The following is a 16,706-nucleotide window of genomic DNA, read 5'->3' as shown; positions in this document are numbered from 1 at the left end:
CAGGAGGGCCTGGGATCCCTCCTGCCCGTAATGTAGTGCGGGGTGGGGGTAGGGGGTCACCGTGGCCAGGAGGGTTTGGGCTCCCTCCTGGCCCGATATTGTCGGGGAATCGGCCGGGCAAGAGGGCTTGGGCTCCCTCTTGCTCCGATCGTGGGTGCGGGTGGGAGCGCGTGCGAGCGGTCGTTCGGGGTGGGGGTGCGAGCGGTCCTGCTGGGGGGGGGGGGGTGAATCGGGCGTCGGCGGGGTGGGAACTATGTAGGAAAACTTTTGTATACCGCGCTCACGCATATAACGCGCGAGGGGTATGCGCGGTAGGTAAAAACGCGTATAACGCGCGCGTTATATGCGTGAAAATACGGTAGGTCCTTCTGAAGGTAAAATTGACAGCAGCTCAGCTGAGCTCAATTTTTATTTTCAGAAGTAAAAAAAAAAAAAAAAAGTTTCCTTGTGATTTTAATTTATATCAGTGGTTCTTAAACCTGTTCTGTGCCGCCGCCGCCGCCCCCCCCCCCCCCCCAGCCAAGCCTTTCAGGTTTTTAAGATATCCCTAATGAATATGCATGAGTGAGATTTGCCTATAAAGTACGAGTAGATATTGGCATGCATATTCATTAGGGATATCATCAAAACCCAACTAGCTGGGGTGCCCCAGGACAGGTGTAAGAACTACTGATTTATACAATCTCATTGTGTACGGCACTGGTTCTTACACCTGTCCTGGGGGACCCCCCCCCCCAACCAGTTGGGTTTTCAAGCTATCTCTAATGAATTTGCATGAGCAAGATTTGCCTATACAGTAGGTAATAGGCATGCAAATTTCTCTCATGCATATTCATTAGGGATATCTTGAAAACCCAACTGTCTGGGGGTACCATAGGACAGGTTTAAGAACCACTGTAGCTAAGGAAATATTAGGAAATCACTGATCTATGTCTTCCTAGATTGAATGTATACAACCTCTAAAATTGCATATACCAATGGGCAAGTTAAGTACTGGCCACTTGTCTACGGAACACTTTCTAATTAGATGATGGTAGAAAATTAATGGAACTTTATGGAAAATTCTTAGCCAGGTGAATTAAGAGTCTATAGTGGAGATCTCTAAATGAAGGCACGAGCTCAATGCAAAATCCCTGTTCAAATTCTAGATCATGTCTATTATGCCTCTGAGTTTGCTAAGACTGAAGATACAATAAAAGTAGTAGATGAGGGTGGGAACTCGTGATCATCGATTATTTAGAAGCCATGATTACAGATGATTACATGAATCTTGGTTCATGGCTCCTGGCTTCAAACTGCTGCTGTGATCATCAGATTAAGAATAATGGGAGAGATGGTTTGTTAACATACAGGAAGAATCTCCTCTGGGAAGTTGCAAATGAAAGGAAAAACATAAGTTCCCCCCCAAAAAGGAGGTATGAGAAAGAGTGAAGTAAAAAACAATACCATCTTGGCCTACAGCTAAGCATTTATTTCCAAAATATGTGTTATGTAGTGTTAAATTCTGTTATGATAAAGGACTTACAGCCTGCTATGTCCCTCTTTAGAGGTTCAGTGTGGAAAAAGGAATGGTGTAGTGGGTTAGAACAACAAGCTCAGCACCCTGAGGTTGTGGGTTCAAATCCATGCTGCTCCTTGTGACCCTGGGCAAGTCACTCACTCCTCTATTGCCCCAGATACATTAGATAGATTGTGAGCACACCAGGACAGATAGGGAAAATGCTTGAGTACCCGATTGCAAAACCACTTGGATAACTTTGATAAGAAGTATATAAATACCTAAAATAAATAATAATAGATACTGATACAATAACCAGTACTGTACAAAATAAAATATTAGAATTTTTTCATTTAACAAATATTTTGACAACAGATAATAATAATAATAACAGCTTATATACCGCAATACCGTGAAGTTCTATGCGGTTTACAAAGATTAAGCAAAGGTACAAATTGATTGACTTTAAGAGGGGAGGAAGAAAGAGGGTTAATAGGACAGGAAATCCATTTTTGAGGAGAGAGTGATCAATAGAACAAGTTAATCGCTATAGAGGGGAGAGAGAAGAGAGGATCAGTTGTCTAGATACTTTAGGAACAGGTGTGTTTTCAGACGTTTCCTAAATTCATCATAAGTAGTGGGCCAAAGCAATTGTTCTAGGTCTTTCAGTTACCTATGATAATGAAAACAACATGAACACTAACCAGTCTCCCAGAGTAGAACATTTCAAAATTTCACCGATTGATGCATAAAAGAATTTACAGTAGAAAAAAAAAACATTTAACATTTTTAATAGATGGAAAAACTAGGGGGTCCTTTTACTAAGGTGTGCAAGCCACTTTAGCATGCGCTAAATATTAGCATGTGCTAAACGCTAATGCATCCATTATAGTCTATGGACACGTTAGTGTTTAGTGCGCCCTAATATTTAGCGTGCGCTAAAATGGCTAGCGCGCCATAGTAAAAGGCCCCCTAGGTTTAGGTGATTACATTTGCGTGAACCTAACAAACTGATCAGAGCTGGACAACATCCTAACTCAAAAGTGTGGAAGTAACAACATGTAAAAATGATACTTTTTATCGCAAAGGAAGAGGGGTGGAGTGGATCTGATTATGGCTTCCGAAAACACTGGCTGCACCAATTGTTTTCTACCCTGATGATTATTAACAAACGATAGGCTATGTGCCAACAATTGCACCTTATAGAGATGCTTGATTCCATGGAAAATGCTGAATGCCAAGATGCTTTCGGTACTTGTTTCCTGTTTCACACCATTATCTGCTGCTGATGTTGTAGCATTTGCTTCAATAGGATTTGTTCTAAGCCTTAAAATAAATCTCAGCCCTCAAACACTGGAAGCATTTGACAATGATGTCACAGTATGCCAACTTAAAGATATAAAACAAAATATCTAAGTGATCCTTGACTGCATCGTATCAGAAATAGCAGTTATTGTTGCTTTAATGAGCTCTCAGAAGCATTTTTGAGTTTATTTGCAAAGACGCCTTCCTGGCTTGCATTTACATTTAGATAAATAACACATTTAGATAAATAATTGAGGTTGGAATATGAGATTATCATCGATGTGTCTTATTGCAGAAAAGAATGGGGATTAGAGACTTTCCTGCCGTCTGCCGTCCTGCAAAGCATGAAAGAAAAGAACATTAAGAAAGCACTTTCACACCTTGTCAAGGCAAATCAAAACCTCGTTCCTCCTGGAAAAAAGGTAAGGTACATGCATAAGAACCGGAAATGAATGAGGAGAAGAAGAAAAGACAAATGTATGCAAAGGAATTTTATTTGAAATAAGTCTTTTCCATAAATTATCATTTTTATAGTGCTAATAGATGATGCAGAGCTGTGTAATTGTGATAAGTATGCAGATGTGATAAATCCATGACTCGAAGAGTTTAAGTCTAAGGGTCATAGTTACTAACATATTTTACTGATTAACATTCATAAGCATTATTGTACTGCAAGACCCATTTTATGCATATAGATCAGTGGTCTCAAACTCACGGCCCGGGGGCCACATGTGGCCCACCAGGTACTATTTTGAGGCCCTCAGTATATTTATCATAATCACAAAAGTAAAATAAAACAATTTCTTGATCATATGTCTCTTTAGCTATAAATTACAATATTATTATTATTATTATTAAGACTTAGCCAAAAGGAAAGATTTATAAACTATAAAGAGTTTTACCTCATGCAAAATTATAATTTCTTTAATAAGACATTAACTATTTTTTCTGAGGCCCTCCAAGTACCTACAAATCCAAAATGTGGCCATGCAAAGGGTTTGAGTTTGAGACCACTGTGTTAACTGTGCTAATGTGAAAAATTGACAATGCACCCTAGTAATTGTAGTCCTCCTGCGGCATAGAGAGATAATGTGATTGGCTAGGGGTCACAAGGAGTGTTAATTGAACCTTGTTTCAGTGGATTTCTGCACCACTGTTCCCTCTAAGCCAGGGGTGTCAAAGTGGGGTTTTTTGGATTTCCCCAATGAATATGCATGAGATCTATTAGCATACAATGAAAGCAGTGCATGCAAATAGATCTCATGCATATTCATTGTGGAAATCCTGAAAACCCGATTGGATTGCAGCCCTCGAGGAGGGACTTTGACACCCCTGCTCTAAGCTATGCAGGAGTCTTCCGTCTATAGTCCTGCCAGTGGAGGGGGGGGGTGCTGTTTCACTATCACGTTTTCATTAACGAGGAACAGGCAAGCTCTGAAGGACTCCAGGGAACCTGCTTGTCCCTAGAGATTATAAACACAACATTTAAGCACCACCATCTACTGGCAGCAGTGCCACTTGGAGGACTCCTGCTCAGTTAAGAGGGAACAGTGCTCGTCATACTTCTATCCCATGCAAGGCAATGGCTGGAAATTGCCTCATATGAATGACACGGGGGCTGTTTCCCGTGGCTAGCCACTGGTAGCCGCGGCTAACCTGCAGGAACAGGGTGAAAAAAATTGACCATATGTCTCTTCCAGTAGGCTACTTTTTCTCCCATTAATGCTGCAAACTGCTGCAGAGTCTGTAACCTATGCCCTATGAAATTAGTGATACAGAACATCTCTGGCAATTATCACAATTTTTTCTCACTGCCTTGGGTTGCGTGCCATCCAACTCTATTTCTCCTTGTAGGAGGGAACCAGTGGTACTCTAAGGGCTCCTTTTACAAAGCTGTGGTAGCGTTTTTAGCGCACGTAGAATTGCCACTCGTGCTAAACCCGCGCTACACAGCTAGAACTAACGCCAACTCAATGCTGGCTTTGGCGTTTAGTGCGCGCGCTAAAACCGCTATCGCAGCTTTGTAAAAGGAGCCCTTAGTTTTGGTCCCCTTTTCTTCTCTTCCTATCCTAGACCCTCCCTCTTTCTCTTCTCATCCTGATCTTTCTGCTTTCTCTTCTAGCCATTCCTATACCGGAGATCTCTTCTTCCTTTCCTTCTCCATAGCAATACTGTGATCCCCCAATGCATAAACTCCCAAAAGAAGAAAATAAATTACACAGACAGCAAGCAAAGGGGGGAATTAATGGGTACAAGGAGGTATACGCACTCCCCTGTTGGGCCCAGAATGGCCCACAGCAGCTACCAGACACTTCCACTCTGTGTTGCACCCATAAGGCACTGCTATGCAGCCAGGCAGGATGGACACCAGGCTTCTTCCCTTCATGGGGGAGTGGGTGCAGCACCGGGGGGGGGGGGGGGGGGACGGGACACAAATACAGCACTGCCTCCTTTTCCATCCAATGTACATTATGCATGTGCTCCAGCAGAAATGTCCTGGTGTGGCAGACTCTGAGAAGAAGCCGAGCACCACCTACTGCAGTGGGGTGAAGTCCGAGATCTCAGCACCTGCAAGCCTGTTTCTAACCTTTGCCCATACCTCTCTCTTCAGGGCTCTCCACTTCTTTTTACAGTCCTCGACATCACGGTTGCGGCGGTAGGCTGCGTTGAGTCGAGAGGTAATGGCAGCCCATTCTTTGCCTTTGGAGTATGCCCATGCCTTTCTCCCTTTGGAAAAAACAGGCGCTCATATTGTGCCTGAACTTCTCTTATAAGCATTTCTGTCTCAGCATGGTTGAAGTTAGATTTTCGACTGAGAGGTTGCTCCACCTTTTACTGCTTTTTAGAAGCCGTATTCATAGAAAGCTGAAAAGATTAGAAAATGACATTCTGGATGTCTTGGGTGTGGCTCCTTAGATGTCCTTGAGAGGGACGTCCAATGTTTTGATTATAGTCAAATCATAGGGAAGTCTAAAAAATATCCTGCCTCTAGAGGTCATTTTTGAATGTTCACTACCTGTGCGGGGAACATAGGCCCAGCAAAGCCATATCTCCCTACTATAGTCACAGGATTGGGACACACATTTTTTTTAAAAAGACAATTTGCATTCACCTTAAACATCACCTTGCAGTTAGTTTTTCAACAGGCAGCAATTATTGGCAGAGAATGTGCAGCATTTAGCATAGCAGCTAGTAACATCGAGTAGGCTGATAATGTCCTACCACATATTCATATGTCCTGATGAAATGCACTTGGTAAAGTCCACAGAATATAGGAAGGATAGGCCTCGTATGTCTTTTTCAGTCACTGGCATTCTGCTAGCTACTTGTCAGCTGGATTGGCCATAGTTGGAAACAGGATCTAGCTCTCAATGGATTGTTATTAGCCTGTGCAGTCTGGCCACTGTTGTGCCCCTCTGGCCAATCTCTTATTAAAGAAGCTGCTGGAATACCTGCAGCAGCTGCTGCAGAACCACCAGTATTTGGTCCAGGACCAGCCTGTGTCCCTGCAATTCATGCAGCACTTGCTGAAGGAGCTGTATAAGGAGATGGGGGGGGATGGGCCCTGAAGAGGCTCTAGCACACTTACATGGCCTTGGGGCTGGGCAGATGGTCCCTGAGACTCCTCCTCCGCGTCTTTACCCTCCAGGGGTGGTATGTCTGCATATGGGTCCTCCTATGCCTCTGTACCCTGGCATGGTACATCCCAGGCCCCCTGGTTGATCTCTACCTCCTCCTTCTGGACCTCTGCCTCCTGTCCCACTTTTTACCTCTCCTTGGCCTCCTAGCCTGCCTCCTGCCTCTCCTCGGTCTCCTGGCTCACCTCTTGGCCCTCTTCCTCAGACATTGGCCTGTGTGTGTAAAGACATGGAGTTAGGGTAACCACATTGTACACAGGTTGCATGGTAGTGCTGCCGAATGGTCAGGAGGCAGGGAATGGCATAGGTATGTGGTTTTTTCAGGCACAAGGGAGTCAGGTCTGAGAGGGTGGAACCATTGAGATGACTTAGCATATAACCTTGACGGGTGGCCTGGCAATGTATGACAGAGGGTGAGGTGGTCCAGCAATGATGCACGGATAGGACCATTATGTGTGGACAGGGCTCTGGGACCAGGCATGTTGGGAATCATATTCTGTTGCTGCCTGAAGCCCACCAGTGAAGCTTGTGGTACTGTAAATTGAAAAAGGAGGAATCTTTTCAAAATTTCAAAAGACATTTAAAGGCACATTTTTTCCAACTTGCCTTTTTAAATTGATGAGATGAATTTGAGACTGCAGTCTGCATTTATAAATTTATACATTTTTTATAATTTATATATTTTATAATTTTAAAATTTGTATTAATTTATTTCATTTATTAATTTGGATATTATGTATTAGAAATGTTATTCTTTTTTTTTTCTATTTAAATGGAGTTATTTTCATAATTTGAATTAAGTTATATTGTAAACCGCTTTGATCCTTTTTGGTTGTATATGCAGTATATAAAGATTTTAATAAAAACATATTTTTAATAAACATAAACATACTGCCTGAGTGTTGCCCCAACTGTGGAAGCATCCCCTCAAAGATGTCATGGTAGTAGATTGAGGGTAGGGAATGTGACCTTTGGGTACCAGTCTGTGTGTAGGAGTCATGTTATTGGGCAGCTGAGTGGTGTTTGGATTGACAATGTAGGCCAGGGGTTCCCACACTTTTTGGGCTTGCAAGCTATTTTTAAAATGACCAAGTCAAAATGATCTACCAACAATGAAATTTTTTTTAAAAACACAAAGCACACTGAAAGGCAGAGAAAATGTTAATTATCATTCATATTCCGAGTTTTTTCAAAGAGGTCAAGGCAGATGACTCTATGCAATGTCACCTCATTAACAACCATACAAAAATAGACAAATATACCCCCCTAACTTTTTACTAAACCGCAATAGCAGTTTTTAGTGCAGAGAGCTGCGCTGAATACCCCGCGCTGCTCTTTATGCTCATAGGCTCCCTGCGCTAAAAACCACTATTGCGGTTTAGTAAAAGGGAACCATAGTGCAAAATATAGACAGCAGATATAAATTCTCAAAACGGACACATTTTGATCACTAAATTGAAAATAAAATCATTTTTCCTACCTTTGTTGTCTGGTGATTTCATGAGTCTCTGGTTGCACTTTCTTCTTCTGACTGTGCATCCAATATTTCTTCCCTTCTTTCAGCCTCCTGTATGCTTCCTCTCCTCCAGACCTCATTCTCTCCCCCAACTTTTTCTTTTTTTCTCCCTGCCCCTTCTTTCTTTCTTTCTGTCTCCCTTTCTTTCTCCCCCCCCTTTCTTGCTCTCTCCCTGTTCCCCGTTTCTTTCTGTCTCCCTGTTCCCTGTTTCTTTCTGTTTCCCTTCTTTGTTTGTCTCCCTGACCCCCCCTTCTTTCTGTCTTAAGGGAGGCCTGCCGGCTCAGCTCCTTTGTTGCGATCAGCTGATAAGAACATAAGAATTGCCATGGCTTAAGGGAGGCCTGCTGGTTCAGCTGATCAGGGGGAACATATCCCTGCCATGATCAGCTGAGCCAGCTGCGGCAGGGGACTCCCCAACAAGTACCCCCAAATCAGTAGGAGGGATGCCCACTTCCTCCTGCCGCTACCCCCGAAACCCTTGACACAACCCAAAACCCCCAATACCCAACAAACTTCGAACCCCAACACCCCCCAATCATCCAGACCCATTTAGGCCAAGGAAATACCTGTGCCTAACTTATGCACACACTGGGCGTATTCTGTAACAGTGTGCATAAATGTTAGAAATGCCCATGATCCTCCCATGCTCCTCCCTTTTCAGATTCACATACTAGAACTGGCACGCAGCACTTTATAGAATACACCAGTGTCACACAAATATTTCGGCCGGCGACACACTAAACCCTGTGCCCCAGCTGAAAGGCACTCGAAGTGTCCGCACATGTGCGGAGGCCCTCCACCTGCAACCCTAAACCTGTCACATCGTTGGTGTATCCTGGAGGAGGGGAGAGGAGGAGAGATGCCAGCGAGGAGGAGAATCAGCGCTAGCTGACTACCTGCAGGATGTGCCCTCTCTTTACCGGTGTCTCGTCGGGGCACACCTGGAATACACCAATCAAGTTGTGTGCATAACTTCTAATTAATGCCAACTATCATCAGTTATGAGGTGTTAGTTTCCAGTTATTGGTACCAATTAGTTTTGTTAATTAAGTTGTGTGCACAAATCGTCTATGAATATCGATTTGTGCACACAACGTAAGGCACCATATACAGAATTTGGAGGGATGTACATAAATAGACCGTTTTTATCTTAGCATGCAGTCATCCAAATTAAATACAATTTCAGACACAACTAAATAGATGCTATGTAAAGCATGCTAAAAATGAATTAAATAATAAAGTAATAAACAAATAAGTCATATACGAGGAAGATGGTTGGTTGCGTTGAGAACATTTCAGCATCCCATCATATTCTGAGCAGTGTGCTTTAAAAAAGTCTTAAAATGAATTTTAAAGTATTTACTGCATACATTTGTGTTATATCACTAAAAAGAAAGTGGTAGTCAAGTATTTTTATGTGCTATATATACCACTATGAAGGAATGCATAGGATACACATTCCTTTAGATCTGTTCTTCTATGTACAGAATTTATAATCTCTGTAAATGAGTAAAGCCTCTTTATATACAATCTGTTCTCATTGCCTGATTATTGCTTTCCAATAACAGCCCAATCAATATTCATTCTTTTTGTATTGATGAAAACATTAGTTTTCATGAACATGTCTGATATGACAAAAGTTAGGATATTTTCGAAGGCTTCTTTTGCATAATAATTTAGCAAATAATCTCTACCTGATATGAAGTAATATTCTAAAGCCAAACAGAGATTTCGGAAGAGGCTTTAGTCAATCCTAAACTGAAATCAGGCAAATTAAACTGTTTGTTTATTATACTGCTCTTTAGTGGAGAGCTTCTCCCATGTAACGCTGTAAGTCACCACCCAGTGACCAGCAGACTGAAAACAAATGGTTGAAAATTTTTCACACAAAATATAATTATGCTGTGAAATCTTTTGCTTCAAAAGAGGTCTACACAAGTTCCTGGAGGAAATGAAATCATTAATCAGATAGATTTGGGAGACCTATGGATCACACCTGGAAATAAAATGAGAGAAATGGATCTACTTTCGGGGTATCTGCTGGACTCTTGTGACCTGGACTACCCCCCTTTTGGAAACAGAATGCTGGACTTGATAGATCGAGACCTGACCCAGCATGGATTTCCTTATTTGCTTTACAACTCCAGTTTGCTAATTAGTAGGAATGTGCCTTCATTACAAAACTAATGGTGATAAGTGAAGAGATTTTTGGTTCAGTTCTTTCAAACAAACTGAATTGCTCTTACCTTATCTGAAAATCAATTAGTTTTGCATTCATTCTAACCTATTAGAGGCATTTTCAAAATACTAAGACGACCAAAAAATGTCATAAAATGGCACTTGGGCGTTTTTTCTCACCAAAACATCCAAGTGCCGATTTTCAAAGCTGACTTTCTAGACGTCTTGATAGGCTTCTTAACCACTATGCATCCAAGGTTCACGGGGGGGGCATGTTGGAGGTGTGTTATGGGCGGGCTTAGCACTTGGTCATCTTGCAGTGATAATCGAACATTTCCCAAGACGTCCAGGATGAAACTTAAGACTTCTGGAACTAAACCTGTTTAAAATGTGTCTAAGTGTCAAAAGGAACCCAAACTGATCAGATGATCACTGGAGGGATTCAGTAATGACCCCCCCTCCCCCCCACACACACACACACTCCCCTAGTGGTCACTGACCCCCTCACATCCCACAAAGATCTGAATGAAACAGTACCTGGTACAGCACCTAGTACAGCAACACACAGGTGTCTTAAGTAGCCTGGTGGGTGGGCTAGTGAACCGTAAAGAGGAAGAGCCAGGCCCATAAGCCACTCTAATGACTACATTTATGGTGGAAATTGTGAGGCCACCAAAACCCTTCTATACTGCCATAGAGGTGCCACCTGCTGTCATAAGAGCTATTGGGATAGGGTTACCAGATGTACAGATTTCCCCAGACATGTCCTCATTTTTGAGGACATGTCAGGAGTCTGGACGGCTTTTCAAAACCCGATACTTTGTCCATGTTTTGAAAAGCTTCCCATCAAAATCACATCGGGAAGGGGCATCTGCACATGCGCGGACACGATGCAGTGATGTCACTGCATTCACGCATGTGCGGATGCTGTCTGGGGGTAGGGCTGATGGGGGTGGGGGGGTGGCCATGGGTCCGGGTTTTCCTTCGGGATAATCTGGTAACCCTATGTTGGGGTAGTAGACAGGTAGGTATAATAGGTTTGGGGGGGAGTTATGGAGGGTTTACCATAAATTTTTAGGAGGTCATGGTGAGATGTACATCTGGTACCCTTTAATGGAAGATCACAGCAGTGCCCTCTAAGGTACCCCACTGCTTTGTTGGCATGTCTGTGTGGCCAGTCCATTTCACTGCCCCTCCCTCATTCAAATGGCCTGCATTTGGACATTTTGAACGTGGACGTTTTTGTGGTTGAAAATGGTGAAAAAAGTTAGGCATCCTAAGGTTGAATGTCCTGATGGCCAAGACGTTCAAATAGGTCATTAAAAAAAAATTGGGATATCTAGCAGCTTCAAAAATGGATGTTTGCCTGCCCCAACTTTAGGATGTCCTGCGGAAAATGTCCAAAGTTAGACACACTATCGAAAATGCCTCTCTATGGGTCCAGTGTAACCATGGTTAAAAATAAAGTTAAGAATTTACCTGAGGCATGGAGTTGCTGCGTTGAGCTGTGGGAGGAAACCGAGTCACATCAGGCCCAGCAGAGGAATGGAGCACGCACACCTGTGGAGTCTGGGACACTGTTTTGAGCATGGGAGCAGGATTGTTGGACTGCAGCAGGGCTGTTTGACTGCTGTGGCCCTGTTTGTTGTCTAGGAGCAGCATCAGCAGAGCAGGGAGCAGGCCTGCCTGAAGACATGGCCGCTGGAGGAGCCATGAGAGCTAGCCGTCCATGCTCATTGTCATCGGGGAGGATTTCGAAATGGTGACACATACTGATGATATCAGCAGCATAAGCATGGTGATGACATCGGTGCACAACTGCTCATGTGCAGTGGCTTCCAGGTGCCGGTTTGGGCCTAATAGGCCCAAAGAGAAAGGCCCAAAGAGAAAGTTTTAAGAGCCAGAAAGCATCGGGGAAGGCTGGCGGGTAGTCAGGAAAAATGGGGAAAGGCTCTGGAGAGCCCCTCCTGAAGGTTCTTTAGTGCAGTTCATCTTAGGTATTTTTATTTATTTTCAAACCGGTACGTGCACGGGTGGGAGAGTGCTGGCACGCAAGTCAGAGCTGGTAAACATCGGGTGTCTCTGTGGCAAAGGCTCCTGAACAGGCTCATGGTTGGAGCCTGCTCCGAATTCGTGGAGGTTGCTGCGGAGAAGAAGGCAGAGGAAATTGAAGTTTTGAAGGATGAAAGAAGATACCTAAGGTAATGTCTGGTGGGTTTAAAATAAAAATTTGTATTATATGCTGATTTAATTTTAGTTCAGCATTTGCAGTTTTCAGAACTGCAAGCTGCTCACTTACCTCGTGCAGAAGTCAGGAGCGTGTCTGAGGATTCTAAACTGTCAGAGAAACATTAGGGAAGGTTTATCTGCAAGAGATGGTAGTATTTTAGCTGGCTCCTGTGGAAATTGGACATTTTAGAGATATTTTTTGTTTTTTGGTACTTGTGATAGTGAAGTTGATGAGTTCCATGGTGTTTTGGTTTTGGTGTGAAATAGTTTTGGGCACATTAATTCACTGGTTTTAAAAACTTCTCTGTTTCTGTAACTCTGGCAGTAAGGCTTATCGTATTAAACTGTGGTCTAAGTAGGCAAGGTTGGAAATTAAATTGTTTGGTTAATGTAATTGACTTGTCTGTATAGCAATCTACTCCTGAAAAAAAAGAAGGAATGTAGTACTGCATTTCCAGCTTATAAAAAAAAAAATTCTCCTGAAGCCTTGAGGGGATAAGCTGCAGTCTCAGAATTCTTGCTGAGTTAAATACATACTCCTTAAGGATATATTTCATGGCTGAGAGGCTATGTTAAAATGTGTGTATACTGCTGCTGTTAGCTGTTGCAACCAAGTAGATCTTCAAAAAAAAAAAAAAAAATTTATTTTTTTACTAAATCCTGGTGACTGTTGTCTGGTTTAAGTCACTGTTGTTCTTCAGCAGGATAAAAGTTTAACTATACTTATAAAATTTCTATCAAAACATTAGAAATCTGTGAAGAGTTAGTTTTAATTGTGAATTGATTTCATTATTTTTTGGTCTTAAATTGAGGGAGGGGTTCAGCTTAGGGTTTTCCAATTATCTTTTCTTTTGGGGAGATTAGTTAGGGAGACAAATTTATAGAAAAATTTACATAGCATTTAGGTTTATTCTTATTGAGTTTTAAAGTCAGGGAGTAGGAAACCTCCTGTCTACGATCAAGAGCAAATAACCAAACACAAAACCAAAAATTCCACGACCAAAATATCAAATATATAACAAAAGTGGAATAAAAAAAGATTAATTTCTTAATTTGTCAATTCAATTGTACCGATAGATAGTGAATGAAACAAGGAAACCTCAGACCATACTGCTATGTCTCAAAACAGCAATCAATCAAGAGCACACAGAAAAGGTACCCATTGTGCAGAAGAAAAGAAAAAGAAGAAATATACTGTATATACTTACCCTGGACCCTCAAGGAGGAGAACCAGTTTATGCACCTGTAAGAAAAAAAATAAACACAATCAATTCTCAATATGAGACTTTTGTTTTAAAACTTGATTTAGAAGTTATTTAGTCAAAAGGAAAAAGGGTTACTTATCTGATAGGTTGTCTAGGGAGTTAGCACTTTAAATTTAGGGGAAAATATCTAGAAAGAAAATAAATTTTGTTCAGTCTTCTTAAGTGTTTTGGATTTGGTTGAGCTGTAACAATAGCTGATGTTATACAATATATATTTGCAATAACAATTAAATATTAAACCCCCTCCCCACCTTTTACAAATACCAAGCATTAAAACTTGTACAGAAAGAAATTAAACCTAATGACATTTTCCATTAAAGTATACAACTTTAACAATAGATAAACAAAAGAAAAGCATAACTGTAGGTTCAACTTTACTCAAATCCTCTAATAGGATCCAAGGTTTATAAATGGCGAGATACAAAAGAAAATAATCAACGTATACTAAGGGCTATAGAGCTGAGAACAGAGGGCTAGATTCACTAAGCCCACTGATCAAGTCCCGACCACTTAGCGACCCCTTTGCGACCCGATTTTCCTCCAACCTGATTCACTAACCTCTGTCCCGATCATCCTCCAATTCGTGCATGCAAATGAGGGGGAACAGCATTCAAATGTAGGCAAGCAGCGACTAAAAATTCACTAAAAATTGAGGGACACCGACTGAACTGACAGATCAAAAAATAAGCGATTGCTGAGAATCAGTCACTCAGGTCCTTTCTGACTGCCCTGCCTTCTGCCGCCCTGCTTCTCTGCCTCGATCCTGCTTCCCTGCGCTCTGCCCCGATCTCCTTCTGCTCTCTGCCCCAATCTCCTTCTGCTTTCTGCCCCGCAGTGCAAGCCTGTGGTTTTTACCCACGGGTTTAAAACGGGTTAAAACCACAGGCTCGCGAAGTTAAAAAAAAAAAAAAGTATAACACAGTAAAGTTCCATCTGACTCAAAAAAAAAAAAAAAGTTTCAAGCGTGGTGAGCATGCACAGATAGTCTACAGGCAAAGTATATGGTCTGTGCATGCGTCGGGATGGCTGGAGTGCGATCTGGGCGGTCGGTTGGGGGTGTGTAGTCTTGAGACTACAACGGGAACTCACAGCAGCCATTTTGGTGATGGCTATGCAAGGGGCAAGGAGCATAGGAAGATCGTTCCTGCCCCGCTTCACCGCTAGACCATCAGGTAAGGTTCTGGGGACGCAGGAGGGAGGTGGGGGTGGGTCAGAGCCAGCCGAAAAGTTATCTCCCACAAATACCGAGGGAGAAGTGTACCTTTTTGACGTTCTGCAGTTGGAATCTCTTCTTCAGGGTAAAAATGCTTCATAAGGGGACTGTTAATTGTTTCTAACTTGTGGAGTAAGGAGGTAGTGATTTAGAAAACAATAGTGCTTAAGTTATAATACATTTCTATTTATTTATTTGGTTTTGTTTTCTTTTTTTCTTTAACTTTGAGGCCTCTCTTTTTGTGGATGTTATGTTTATTTCTGTGTTGCTTTTTAAATTGAGTAGTTTGTTCTTTTCTTCTTCTTTTGTGGAGTGTATAAATGAAAGTGTAATAAAAGGTTTCTTCTGTATAAGACAAATTACTCCTCTTGACCTGTGTGTCTATGAAACTATTTTTTCTACTTTCTCTATAGTAATAACAGCTATAGTTTTTCCCTCCTTAGCTCTCTGCTCTGCAAGCCAAGGTGCATTATCTCAAGTTCCTGAGTGACCTGCGATTATATGGTGGACGTGTGTTTAAGGCAACATTAGTGGTAATTTTTGTTCTCTTTATTTTTTGAAGTTACTTACAGTTTGACATTTTCAACAATGTGCAAGTGGCATATGTAAAGTATGTGTCTGCTTTTGAAAGGTCACTTGGACACACAAAGTCAGAGGCATGAAGAAAGTACAAGAGGTTTATTACAGCATGCCAGACTCTAGTGCAGTGAACAGCCTGCTTACTAGAGTGTTAGAATCAGGAAATGCACGGACTTTTATGCCCTTTTCACTAAACATAGGCAAACTAATACATGCAAAAACTACAACTTCTCATTTGTTACTTCTATAACTTTTCTACAATTATTATTGGTCCCAAGCCAGCACTTATGATAGGTTCAGGGCTACAACTTATAGTCCTATAGGGAACTAGCTCATTTCTCTGCTTATCTAAATCTTACAGTTCTAAATGTTACATGTACAGGAGGGCAGGGTACATCATGGCTCAAACTCTTATCTATTTAGCTTACAATGTGGTAAGGTAGAGAAATACATTTCAAGCAGATGAGGTCAGTAGATTATACACTGTTTTCCGCTATGTAGGCCAGAGCAATATTTTAAACAACAGTTAACCATTTCATGACCCTACACTTTCAGTGCATGTATATTGTAGCTGCTGATTTTCAAAGGGGAACTCAGAAAACTGTTTCCCTTTGAAAATTGACTGCAGTTTATATTCTGCTCTCTTTATTTCTAGAAAGAGTTATCTTATTTCCAAATTTTTTGAAGTCCAGAAATGTGTAATTCAACATGTCATATTTTTTTTAAAGTTTTTCATCAAGTAATAAAAATATACATTATGGGACACCTTTTTAGTCAGGATCTACACTTATAAAATTAGGAGTTATCATTATTTGTGTGTTCCCAATGCACAATTTTGCATATCCGCTGTTGCATCTATTGTGACCAATATTCCTTATTCACGTATTCACAGATCTGCTCTTAAAAAAAGTTTTCTTTGCTTTCATTTTCACTTTGCATCTGGTGTTCACTTCCAGATATGTCCCCCAAGTGTCCAGAAGGTGAATTACAAGCATCTATAGTGCTGTCCCATGCAAGACCTCAACCCTTTTTTCACTCTTTGCGATTTTGAGGTATCACGTGTACCAAACTAATATGCTATATTAAAAGGCGCCATAACTTAAGACGTCAGAGGCACCCTACTGGTGCCTAAGTTAAGCAAAAAATGCCATTTAAATGACACTTTAAAATGATTTTCCAGGCGCCTATTAGCACCTAAAAAATGGTATCAGAATTACGCCACTGGAGGCACCGGTAGGCACCTAACGCTACTGGCTAATGTTGGAAGTGGTATTAAGCGCTAGTA

The 16,706-nt window shown here is 41.7% G+C and overlaps 1 protein-coding gene across 6 annotated transcripts in view; it reads left to right on the top strand.

The window, feature by feature from the left end:
- FRMPD4 (FERM and PDZ domain containing 4) overlaps positions 1 to 16,706 on the top strand; it is a 726,784-nt gene that overhangs the window by 662,274 nt on the left and 47,804 nt on the right. For all 6 annotated transcript variants that reach the window (XM_033948887.1, XM_033948890.1, XM_033948886.1 and 3 more), the window contains exons 11-12: positions 3,099 to 3,225; positions 15,286 to 15,375. In XM_033948887.1, the coding sequence (XP_033804778.1) occupies positions 3,099 to 3,225; positions 15,286 to 15,375 (217 nt within the window). The remainder of the gene's footprint in view (positions 1 to 3,098; positions 3,226 to 15,285; positions 15,376 to 16,706) is intronic.

The sequence above is a fragment of the Geotrypetes seraphini genome, chromosome 6 (genome assembly GCF_902459505.1).
Source record: "Geotrypetes seraphini chromosome 6, aGeoSer1.1, whole genome shotgun sequence".
NCBI classification, from domain to species: Eukaryota; Metazoa; Chordata; class Amphibia; order Gymnophiona; family Dermophiidae; genus Geotrypetes; species Geotrypetes seraphini.
This window is presented reverse-complemented; position numbering and strand designations above follow the sequence as displayed.